Below are 12,806 nucleotides of genomic sequence, written 5' to 3'. Positions count from 1 at the left end.
TTAAAGAATTTAATAAATTAAATAAACTCCTTTATTTAATTTCCAATTAAATCAATAATAATTGATTTCTTGTCAAACTCATTTTACCATAAATAATTAAAATCATATTCTAATTATATATTTTACAAGAAAATTTTTAATTTTCCAAAAATCAATTTTCCAAATTAACCAATTTTCCAAATTAAAAATTGAACCAATTTTCAAAAATATCAATTTTACCCAAAAATTTGAAAAATCAGAAAATTGCACCCTAGGCCCAAACAATTCAAGCCCATCATACAACACGCTTCCCGAGACAATCCTGGGCAGCCGCCCTCGCTGCCCGCCCGCTGCCGAACGTTTCGGGCAGTGGGGGCACTCCTGTGCGCGCAGGCACAGGCGCGCGCGGCGCCGCACGTTGCGCTGCGCAGCGCGCGTCCGCACGCTGCGTCGCCCGGCGCGCGCAATCTGCGCGCGCGCGCTGCGCGTCTCTTCGCGCTGGCCGCGCGCACGCAGCGTGCACCCGTGCGCGCACAAGCTGTCCGGAACAGTTTCGGGCAGAAACGAAATTTTGTTTTTGTTTTCTGAAAAAATAATTTTACGGTGCATCAATTTTCTGAAAAATTATCTTGTGTGGTTAGAAATAAATTATTCAATATCAAAACCATACGATCTAGAAAAACCTTGGCTCTGATACCATTGTTGGATCCGGGTTTTCTACACGCCCAAACGCAGCGGAAGATTTAAAATTTTTATTTTATTTTGACAATCAAAATATGTTTTGCATTGGGCGCTCGTATGATTTAATCATAAACATTCATAGGGTGTTGAAATTTCATACCTTTGTGAATTAGATCACGTGGCTCTAACTAATCCGGTATAAACAAGATTAGTTCTTGATGAATCCCTACGAACTTTCTTCAAGAGACTCCTTTCTTCCAATCAGGTCCACGACTAGATGATTTGTTCCTATTTCAAATAGCACTAGAATATTTGGAAGAACTTTTACGTTGAGATCAAAAATTTGTGAGAGGAATCAAAATTCTTTTTCTTGAAATAAAAACCAAAACAATTTGGAGGATTTTTTTAAGAAACTCTCGTGAATCACAAAAATTGGAAGACATGGAGGCTACCCTTTTTTATTTATATATTAAAAAACAAGAGCCTTTAACCTAAATTCAATAATTATGGATTTAGGTTCCTTAATTAAATCCAATGGGCTTTGTTAATTAAACTGGACTAGTCAAACTAGTTTAATTAATTATATTAAAGTCCATTAAGAACTTTAATCATTTAATATGTTGGACTTGTACTCCTACAAGCTCATTAAACATATCTCCCATCATATTTAATTTAATATTTAATAAACTCAACTTTTGAGTTTAATAAATTAAATCCATTATAAATTCAACATTTGAATTTATTATATAAATTGTAAATTCAACTCCTTGAATTTTATCACCTCCAAAATTTAATATTTAATAAAGCTCAACTTTTGAGTTTAATAAATTAAATCATCAAATTTTATAAATTCAACTCCTTGAATTTATTTTCTCCAAATTTCATTAATTCAACTTCTTGAATTTACTATCTCATAAATTCAACTCCTTGAATTTATTTTCTCAAAATTTAATTATCATAAATTCAACTCTTTGAATTTACTATATCATGATATAAATTCAACTCCTTGAATTTATTCTCTCAACGGGAACAAATGATAAAGTGCTTGTGTGACCCTCAATGGTTCAGGGATACAGCTAGCCGTGGGTTCACAACTCTTTGTGATTTGGAATAATATTTATTCTTATTCGGACTTACCCTAGTTAGCCCCATTCTTTTCATCAACACATTGATTAAGAATGTCAGAACTCATTTCTGATTGCACCCATCGGATCATGGTAAGAGCGTCTAGTAGCATCGTCCCATGATCCCCTAGGTATCAGTGATAGTGCCTGTAAGAACCAGTCGATTATGATTAACGTACAGTACGGTCCCTTCATCTCAAATATCCCGATAGAATCTGCAACCATTGGTTCATCGAGGGTTGCATATTAATTCGATAACTATGTGATAACTATAATAGTGGCATCGCGTGTACTGTCAGAGAACTCCTTCTCTAACGTACATCTCATACTCTGGCCAGAGATTCCATGCACTATTATTACATCAGATCACATAGGATATCCACACCCGTAGGTGAGCGGTGAATCCCCGACTACAATGCACTGGCTCCTATATGTGTCGCAACCGTACCCAACCTCGCCACCTGATGACTCTCCTGGAGCCGATAAACGAGTCAAAGCACAGCCCTAGCATATAGAGCCTCAGTGTTGTCCCGGGTCGTAAGGACTAATGGTGTACAATCATAACCACGAAATTATCCTCTCGATGAATGATAACCACTTGGAAAGTCCGAGGGAGGGTTGTTCGGTATAATCATCATATGACTACCCATCTGCATGTTTGGACATCTCCATGCCCTTACCAAGAAACGCAGTACACAACATCACAGAAGCTAGTCTCGAGCTCAAGCGGCCTTTATCCCTGTTTTAGGCGGCTGAATCGACTAGGAACGAATTTAGAATATGCAGTGATTACAAATGAGTTTCAACATCGAATTACGATTCATTTGTATTAAAGCATAATCAAGGACTTTATCTATGCTGTTTGCATGGGTATACAGATAAAGTATAACGAGACCATAAAAAGTTAAATTATATTAAAATAAAGATTGTTTATTTCACTTGAGTCAATAAATTCCCTAGCTAACCGTTGGCTTGCAGGGCATCTACTCTAACAGTTAGCCGCTGCGAAAATTACGGGGATCGACCTGCCCGGTTAGGTCGCGGGGATCGACCTGCCCGGTCAGGTCGCGGGGGTGCTATTCAGAAATCACACAATCATTCGCAAGGGAATATATCAAAATTTTCAACGTACTGGACGAGGATGGGCGATGCGAGGCACGCGAGCGAGCGTGGCCCGCACGTGCCGTAGGGCGAGCAAAGGCAGGGCGAGCAGGCACGGCGGTCGGGCGAGCGTGCGCGCTCGTGCGGGGTGAGGGCGTGTGTGCGCGCTCGTGCGGTAGGGCGAGGCGAAGGCAGGGCGAGCATGTAGGGCTGTCGTGCGAGCGTGCGCGCTCGTGCTGGGCGAGGGCATGCGGTCGGGCGAGGGCGAGACAGGCGCGCTGCTTGGGCGAGGTGAGCGCAAGGTGGCAAGTGCGAGGCGAGCGCGGTGGGATGGGCGAGAGTGTGTGCTGATGGTAGGATGAAGGGCGAGGGTGTTGATGGTCTAGGGCGAGGGGCGAGCACGCTGATAGGCGAGGGTGATGAAGGCCTAAGGCGAGGGAGGCCATGCGCGATGCTAGACCGAATCCGAGGACTTGCGTTGACAAAGGAAAGGATACAAGCGTGGGCATGGAGAAAGTATTAAGTGAAGCAGGAGAGCCAAATAAGGTGGAGAATGAATGACTAGTTATATGGGAGCCCGGCACATATCTGACCCTTCACAAGGGGAATGTGATTTAATTTGTTTCCAAATTTTTGGAGACTAGTGAACAACATAGGAAGGACATACAACTCACATGTTGTAAACCTGAGAACGACGCAATTAATCGAACTTTGAACCTACGATTCAGTTTGACTCGGGAGGGGGAGACTGGTGATACCCGGGGATAAACCCATCAAGATCCGGCCCAAACTCCCGGCCCATCTCTAAGGCCCACAGGTGAATGACCCATGACAAGCCCATGTATTCTCCTATAAATACCAGGTTTGAGTATTTAGTTGATTCATTCATTATATCATTTTCAGCAAGCACCCTTAGCTGCTCCCCCTATATATCCTCAGTCTCTGACTTGAGCAGTCGGAGGGGCTACGTCAGAACACCTTCCTGGTCCCCTCCTAACGATCTTATTTGTGATTTCAGGCTCAGGATAATTTCAAAACCTGCGTCTGTACTAGTGACACTTGCTGAAATCGGACCCTAAATTTCCCGTGAGTATCAATTATATTATTACTTACAACTTGTATTATTGGTGAAATGGTCATAAACGTAACTTTACCTCTCCATTTATTTATTTTTGAGAGCCGGAAGAAACCTTTCGATTATTTCCCCCAAATCCAAGTAGTCTCGATAAAAATTTTCAATTTCGTTTTCCCTCGTTCTGGGGTTCCTTTCCATCATTCAATTCCCATAATTTCAGGTATTCAATTTCAACGATTCAATCTATCTAGCATCTCAAATGCCAGGATCCACTGTTTCGACTTCGAATCAATTGTCTACAGCTCGTCGTCGAGCATTAGAGAAGGATCCACTGACGCCCATTCCCGATTTGGCCGCCGCCGCTACCGGTACAAGTGGCAGTGACGCCGTCAGGTTTACCGCGGTTGGCACAGATCCCCCGATCCAGAGAGACAGCAGAAAAATTCCACAAACCCAATCCCGAAAGAGGTCATCAAAGCCACGTTGGCTAACCGTGGTAAGCATTCTCACTAAGAACATAGCATTGTTAGTTGTAATAGTGGGCTTTATCCAGATGTCTAGATGGGCTGTCATGAATTCCGGCAGCAACACGGAGGGCTTTGAATTAATTTCGGGGGATTTTGAGGGGAAGTTCGCAGAGGTGCAGAGCTTCGTTAAGACGACTGTGAAGGCTATGCAGGTGCAGGTGGATGCTATTGATCGGAAAATCGAGGATGGCGTTGGTTTGGTGAGGATGGAGTTTGGCGAGAGAATGGAGAAGAATGACGAAGAAGTGAAGTTGAAGTGGAAGGCTTTGGAGGTAAGAAGTGATGCTTTCGAGAAGTTTATCGATGGGTTTCAAGGAAAGAGCTTGCTTTCAAAGGAAGAGTTTGGAGAGTTCTTCGAGGAGTTCATGAAGCACTAAGAATAATAAGCTTAGTGGTGATGTGGGTTTGGATGAAATTAAGGATTATGCGAGGGAGATAGTGGAGAAGGAGATTGAAAAGCATGCAGCCGATGGATTGGGGATGGTGGATTACGCATCAGCATCGGGAGGGGCGAGAGTGGTGAAGCATTCCCAGGCATATTGTGTTGGAAAAGTAGGTGGGTTGATCAATCGAAATAGTGTAGATGTAGATTCACAGAAGATGCTTATGCCGAGCTTTGGAGAGCCTGGACACTGTTTTCCACTTAAAGGTCGTAATGGTTTTGTCGTGATCCAGCTTAGGACTGCCATAGTGCCTGAGGCTGTGACGCTAGAACATGTTGCTAAGAGTGTAGCATATGATAGGTCCAGTGCTCCAAAGAATTGCAGGGTATCTGGATGGTTGGCAGATCAAAGATCGAGTGATATGGGATTTGATACCGAAAAGACTATTCTATTGAGCGAGTTCACTTACGATCTTGAGAAGAGCAATGCTCAAACTTTGAATGTATTGGACTCTGCGAAGTCTATGGTTATCGATACTGTTAGGCTCGATTTTGAATCCAACCATGGGAGTGCTTCTCATACATGCATTTATCGTTTGAGGGTTCACGGTCATGAACTCAAGTCTTTGCCATCGCAGGAAATGCAGTCTTGATACTTCTTGTGAGTAATGCCTTATGTATTGTCCTATATCAACTGTGTTTTGTCACTGAGTCTTGTATCGTTAGCCTGTTACTGTTGATCAAGTATGCTCCATGTTTTCGTCATGCTACGTCTTCTCTTCATGTGCCATGGCCATTTTGTATCTTCTATTACATTTGGTTTTATATCTTTAGCTGAATGCATAAATGATTGTTAATACATTAGGTGATGAGAGTATCAGGTGTAACACCTGGTTTTCATTGAATTACGGTTGGGATTGAATGGAATATAAACAACATGCCTGAATTACGGTTGGGATTGAATGGAATATAAACAACATGCCTGAATGCTGAACCAAGAAAATTGCAGTGTGTTATAATCTAAATCCATCATTTGGCAAAGAATTTATATATGATGGATTGAAAAGGGCACACACACAAGAAATATGAAGTAGACACCACAATTCACAAATATGTAGATCTTATGGAAATTTTACTCATGTTTTAATTCATTCTTACTTTACTATTTTCTGAAATGGATTGATTTTACCCCAGACACGTATTTTCCCCTTTTTTTGCACAAAATAATGTGTCGATAAAAATTTGATAAAATATTAAAACTATTTTCCAGTAGGAACTACTATTAAAAGGATAAATCTATAACTTTAATGAATTAATCGGATAATATTATCAATTTTTTAACTAAAAATTTATTAATTGTTTTGGTGATGAACAAGCTTCATGTTTTTTCAAGTTGATATAATTAATGAGAAATTACTTTTAGCGGTATATGAAATTAAAACTTCATTTGCGAAGTAATATTGAATTTTTGTTTCTGTTGAAACTTTTATTATTTAAAATGGTTTTTTAACTGTAGTTATCTGAGAAAATGTTCTTTTACGGTATAAATTTACAAAATCTCGTAAAAAATGCAAAAAAACCAACCGGGAAAACTAGCGCTAATTTAGACATCGTATTGAGGTTTGTCATATATTTTTTCAATGAGGTTATATTTATTGCTGTTATTTCATGATTCTCAATGTCATCAATTGTCACAAATGACGTTAGCTTACAGAAGTCTCAGGAATTAACAAATATACATAGATAGAAAACTGTAGTAGAACATCTTGGGGGTTTTTTTTTTAATTTTTTAAAAAATAATTTCAAAATTATTGGAATTTTGATGCTTAATGAATGAAAATTAAGTAAATAAATCTATGTGTTTGATTGGAAAAAATTCGAAACGAAAAACGAAGTTTAATGAACGAATATTAAGTTCGGTGGTTCTGAATTAAACTCGAAACGAGTTTATCAAATGTTGAAAGAAATTCAAACGAGTAGTCGGAACATGTAAGGGACGGGAAAAAAAAAATTCGGTCGTGAACAGTAGTAGGCGCGCACATGCGCGCAGGCGCGCCCATGCGCGCATGTATGCGCGCCTACCTGCCGAGCGCGCGCAGGGGCGCCTGCACGCACCCCTTCGTGGTTTTCGTGTCCCTTCGGATTTTTCTGGTATTTTTTCATTGCCTTGGCATTGTTTGATAATTGTGGTCAGTTACAATGGACAAGTGACAATACTATGAATGAAAGATCATGTCTTTTCACATGAAAAACATTAAATGTTTGATTTATTGAAAATAAAAAATATACACAACATACTCATTTTGCATATTCTTCTTCTTCCTTCTTCAACAAGAGAGAGTTCATTCATTTCCTTGTGATATAACTTGAATATTTGAGTGTTCATTATTCAAGAGTTGTAGTTAGGGGTGGGCACGGGTCGGGTTTTTCGGGTTTCGGGTAGTTCGGATCGGGTACCCGATTTTTTCGGGTAGCATTTTCATCACCCGAACCCGATCCGATTCTGGACACTACCCGACTTTTCGGGTACCAGATAAGTTCGGGTTAGGGTAACGGTCGGGTTCGGGTTTTTTTTTGACAAAGTAACATTTTATCATTTTGTGCCTACCAAATAATATACGACGAGAAAATAGGCTTATCAAAATAATATTGTCTCGAGAATGTATACAAAAGTTACACAACAAATATTTATCTCAAAACTTAGAATGACTATTATAATTAACAAATCTTTAAATCGAGCATATACTATTGAAATCCAACTTTGATCTTCACCAAAAAATATCAGAATCAACTTCTTGTTTAACTTTCAAAATATCATCTGGAATGTTTCATCACCTACATAAAGATGTAAATTTATTAACAAAAAAATAAACATCATAAACAAAATAAAGTGTACCAATAATTCATGTTTTTCATCAATGCAGGAAACAAAATCCATAATATAAATAATAATAAGATTCACATGCATAAACTTCCAACCTTGAATTGATTACATTTTTTTCACCTTTACCTTTGAATTAATTATGATAATCAAACATCAATAATAGATGTATCAACACCCAATTTTGTCAACTCTGCAAAATAAACAAAGAAAATAAAATGTTAGTACTTCGAAATGTTGAGATATATCTAAAGTAAATAAAATTAAATTAAAATACCTTTGTCAATCATTTCAACATCACACAAATCTTCCTCCATATTAATTGGTTTTGAATCACATCGAAACTAGTCTTGAGCACAAATGAGAGATTGAACTATCTTGGGCAATAAAGAACTCCTAAATGCATCAACTACACGTCCTCCGGTGCTAAATGCAGCTTCTGAAGCAACGGTGGAAATTGGAACTGCCAATATATCTCGAGCCATTCGAGAAAGAATGGGAAACCTGGGACTATTATCTTTCCACCATTGCAATATATTAAAGTTCTTTTTTTCCTCCTCAACATCTTCAACCAAATATTTATCCAACTCAGACTTTACTACTTCACATTTTTCCTCCACTCCTATACATCTTGAACTCTTGCTTCAACGACAATCTAATAGCCATTTCAGACTCATCATCTTCCTCACACAAGCGTTTCTTAGACATATCTTGCGAGCCAGGGGTGGAACTATTTGATGAAGAGCTTAAACTTTTAGAAGTGTCTGGAAGTTTATTGGAATGCCTTAGTTTATAATCATCAAACAACTCGTAAAGGCCAAGTCTCACTTGTTCTTTCATGGTCTCATTTTTCCCAACACTGCCATACATTCTATCAAAAGAAAATTCAACAAACTCCAACTTATGTCGCGGATAAAGGATCACAGCATAATATAAAATCATATTCATTTTCTCAGTTGAACCCCAATACTTATCATACTTTTCTTTCATTCTTTTTGTCATCAAACTTAGTTCAAAGTCAGCACTCTCCAACCATTGCTTAAGGAGCATGTCAACCTCACTAATTTCATGAAACATAATGTTCGATGTAACATATAAAGAACCAGAAATACGCAAAGTGATTTTATAAAAATGTTTCAAAAATTGCAGCAAAAGCTTGGATCTTTCCCAATCATGCTCATTTGGAACCCCATCATATGGCTTTTTGTGAAAGATCAATTCGGAAAGCGAGATCGACTTCATCATACGCATCAAATGCTCTTTTAAGACACACTGCCGACTCTAACATTAAGTATGTTGAGTTCCATCTGGTGGGCACATCAAGAGTCAGCAACTTATTTGTTTCTATTTTTTCAAGCTGAACACACTCTTGAAATCTTTTGTACCTGGCTGGAGAACTCCGTATGTACCTAACAGCTCCCCTAACACGCGAAATAGCTACATGATCATCATTTCCTTTCAAATCATCCTGCACGACGAGATTAATAATATGTGCAATACACCTTACATGAACATATTTCCCACCCAAAATATTGTTTCCCCAATTATCAAATTTCTTCTGCAAATAAACAATTGCCCCATCATTCGAAGATGCATTATCCACAGTGATAGAAAAAATTGTACCTATACTCCAATCACGTAAACATCTCTCAATACATTTTCCTATTTATTCACCTTTATGACCAGATATTGGGCAAAAGTTCAAAATCCTTTTATGTAAGTTTAAATTTGCATCAACAAAATGAGCAGTAAGACACATGTAGTTAACTTTCTGAATAAATGTCCATGTATCTGTGGTAATGCACATCCTTTGACAATTATCCTTTATGAAATGCTGTAATTTCGCCTTTTCACTCAAATAGGACTTGTAAATTTATCTTGTTATTGTCCTTTGTGATGAAATATTAAACATTGGACATGCAACAGACAAAAAATGTCTAAAACCGGAGTTCTCAACAGTCTTGAATGGGAGTTCATCCACAATCAACATGTATGTAACACAATGCATCTCTAACTTTTTGTTGCTCAAATCTCCAGTTAACAAGAGAGGCATCTTTATCACTTTTATGAATTGATTGAAACGAGAGTCTATTTTGATTTGTTTCAACCTCATGTGGTTTCTTCTTGCATGATTCATAATGGTTTTTAAGGGGTTTAGTGCCATGAACTTTTGGATCAGCTTTAATCTCTCTAGAACAATATTTGCATCTACCTTTTTGAACATTCTCATTTTCAAAAAAAAAAAAAAACCTTCAAAGTGTTCCCACCATTGTGACCTAGACACAACCGTCCGAGTACATTTTTTGAAATCACATAATTTATCATCCTTCTCATCAATCTTATCATCAATGTTCATACCAACCTCTTTGTATAAGTCACTTTGTGATTGTATGTTTGGCGAAGAAAGAGTTTCAAATATTCCTCCAAATTCCATGTATTGATAATTGATTAGTAGAATATTTGCACTTTATGGTTCCGGATTGTAGCCCACAAGATTCAATACATTTCTACATCAAACAAGAAAATCAAATTGTAAGTGACTACAATGAGTAATGACAGCAACACAATGACATCAAGACTGAAAACATGCTACTGGACAAGAAACAAGAAAACATGCTACTGGACAAGAAAACATGCTACTGGACAAGACACGCAAGATAAAAATAGCTGGTTTTGGGGTTGCTCGAGTTGAAGCCTCGAATCCAAATGACATGAGTACTGGGGAAACTGGGACACTCGGCTACATGGCAATGGTGGTGGAGAGTGGGGCCAAATTATTATATGATCTAAAAAAAAATCGTATATATTATATATATTCTTCCCAAATAAATCCAAAATGCGATTGTTTTCACTTTTCAGCCTAGATGTATGATACAAGCAATTCAGCAAACAAGTAGTGAACAAGATTTGAACGATACCAGCAACTGTAAAACACCGACTGAAGCCAAGATTCGAGCAAATCCAGTGTCGATTTCAACAGGTCTCCAAGAAATAGCGATGTAATTCGAATTGGTTATCCGAAACTCTTGGGACTGCCGCTCACAGTCTCACAATCATGGATCACCGACCCTCGTTCTAAGTAGAAGTCTTGCGGTTGCGGTGGTTTGGCCTTTGGATTTTGGAATGAGAAACGTAGAATTATAAGCCCATATTGCGTTTCAAGTGCGTACTGAGTGGTCATTATAAGCCCATATGTTTTTTTTCATAAATGAATTTCTTATTGGAGACTTTTCCATTGGACCTCGTATTCATGATTCATTTTTCCATAAATGAATTTTATGGATACACGTAACACATAAACATAAACTGGACCGGTCATTAGAATCCCATATGTTTTTTTTTAAAAAAAACAATCGGGTACCCGATCGGGTAATTCGGGTACCAACTATATATCCGAACCCGATCCGACTAAAACCCGAACCCGAATATTTACCCTATTTTACCCAAAAATTGCACCCGATCGGTTTTGGGTCGGGTGGCACCCGAAAAACCCGACCCGATTGCTCACCCCTAGTTGTAGTTGTATCTTAGGAGAAGATTGTCACAAACCTTAAACACATTGTGAGGGGCAAATTCTTCTTAAAGAAAAATTGTTCAACACTTGCCTCTACAAAACCATTTTCATTGTTTTCTTCTTGCTTTTTCTATCAAATTTGAATACCTCAAACAACAATCTTAAGAAGAATTTTGGATTTCTAATCATTTGCAAGAAGAATCTCAATGGCATCATCATCTACAACACCACATGCAACCGTTGCACCAGGAGAGAAACCGGAGAAATTTTTTGGTGCAGATTTCAAAAGATGGCAACAAAAGATGCTCTTCTATCTCACAACCTTGAGTTTGTCAAGGTTCTTGAAGGAGGATCCTCCCACCGTTGCTGAAAACGAGACAGACACCAACATGAGGGCCGCTTTGGATGCATGGAACCAAAGTGATTTCCTGTGCAAGAACTAAATCCTCTATGGACTTGACAATGCATTGTACAAGGTGTATTGTCAATTCAAGACCGCCAAGGAACTTTGGGATATGCTTGATAAAAAATACAGAGCGGAGGATGCGGGCTTGAAGAAGTTTATTGGTGGGAGGTTTCTGGACTACAAGATGGTGGACTCAAAGTCCGTGATGAGTCAAGTGCAAGAATTACAACTTCTCTTGCACGAGATTCATGCGGAAGGAATGAGTCTAAGCGAGTCCTTCCAAGTTACTGATTTGATCGAGAAACTCCTTCCGTTGTGGAAGGACTTCAAGAATTATTTGAAGCATAGAAGAAAGGAGATGGGATTGGAGAATCTCATTGTGAGATTGAGGATAGAAGATGACAACAAGAGCACCAAGGCCAAGGCAAGTAAAATCACAGCAAGGGTGAACATTGTTGAATCGAGTTACAAAGGGAAGAAAAGGAAGTTTGAGAAGCAACCACAACAAGGCTAACAACCACCAAATAAGAAGAAGTTCAAAGGCACTTGTTATAACAGCAGAAAACCGAATCACATGGCTAAGGATTGTAGGAAGCCAAAGAAGAAAATCCTCAAGCCAACGTAGTTCAAGAAAGATTAGTACCATTTGATTTTTCTGAACTTTATTTATCTTTAGTTATTTTGGTAGCCAATTTGGTGAAAAAACCCAACGATTGGTGGGTTGATACTGGAGCAACTCAACACATATGCTCCAACAAGGGATTGTTCTCCACATACACTCCATCGACCGGGAGAAAACTATATATGGAAACTCCGCTACATCTGAGGTGGTGGGCACCGAAAATGTAGTACTGAAGATGATATCGGGTTTGGAAGTAACCCTTGTTGATGCACTTCATATACCAGACATAAGAACGAACCTCGTGTCGGGGTCTCTGTTGGTAAAACACAAGTTTAAACTAGTATTTGAGTCCTAACAAGGTTGTATTGACCAAGAATGGTCATTTTATTGGAAAATGATATCTCGATGAGAACCTTTTCAAGTTGAATGTAGTGGCTATACGCCAAAATGTTGTTGAAAGTAATAAAGACAAAAGTTCTATTTACTTTCTTGAGTGTTCTCATTTATGGCATGT

General features: G+C 38.7%; 2 protein-coding genes and 1 pseudogene across 2 annotated transcripts; 1 reads left to right on the top strand and 2 right to left on the bottom strand.

The window, feature by feature from the left end:
- Positions 1-4,075: 4,075 nt before the first annotated feature.
- On the top strand, positions 4,076-5,696 carry LOC142543077 (SUN domain-containing protein 1-like; annotated as a pseudogene).
- A 2,398-nt stretch (positions 5,697-8,094) lies between these two features.
- Positions 8,095-8,827, bottom strand: LOC142541824 (zinc finger BED domain-containing protein RICESLEEPER 2-like). Its single transcript, XM_075648281.1, has 2 exons — positions 8,358-8,827; positions 8,095-8,254 (listed from the first exon to the last, which is right to left on the bottom strand). The coding sequence occupies exons 1-2, from the start codon at positions 8,825-8,827 to the stop codon at positions 8,095-8,097; spliced, it is 630 nt and encodes a 209-aa protein (XP_075504396.1).
- Positions 8,828-8,942: 115 nt separating this feature from the next.
- Positions 8,943-9,803, bottom strand: LOC142541823 (zinc finger BED domain-containing protein RICESLEEPER 2-like). The gene is made up of 3 exons (XM_075648280.1): positions 9,695-9,803; positions 9,425-9,541; positions 8,943-9,373 (listed from the first exon to the last, which is right to left on the bottom strand). The coding sequence occupies exons 1-3, from the start codon at positions 9,801-9,803 to the stop codon at positions 8,943-8,945; spliced, it is 657 nt and encodes a 218-aa protein (XP_075504395.1).
- Positions 9,804-12,806: the final 3,003 nt, after the last annotated feature.

This window comes from Primulina tabacum, chromosome 4 (genome assembly GCF_025594145.1).
Source record: "Primulina tabacum isolate GXHZ01 chromosome 4, ASM2559414v2, whole genome shotgun sequence".
Classification (NCBI taxonomy): domain Eukaryota; kingdom Viridiplantae; phylum Streptophyta; class Magnoliopsida; order Lamiales; family Gesneriaceae; genus Primulina; species Primulina tabacum.
This window is presented reverse-complemented; position numbering and strand designations above follow the sequence as displayed.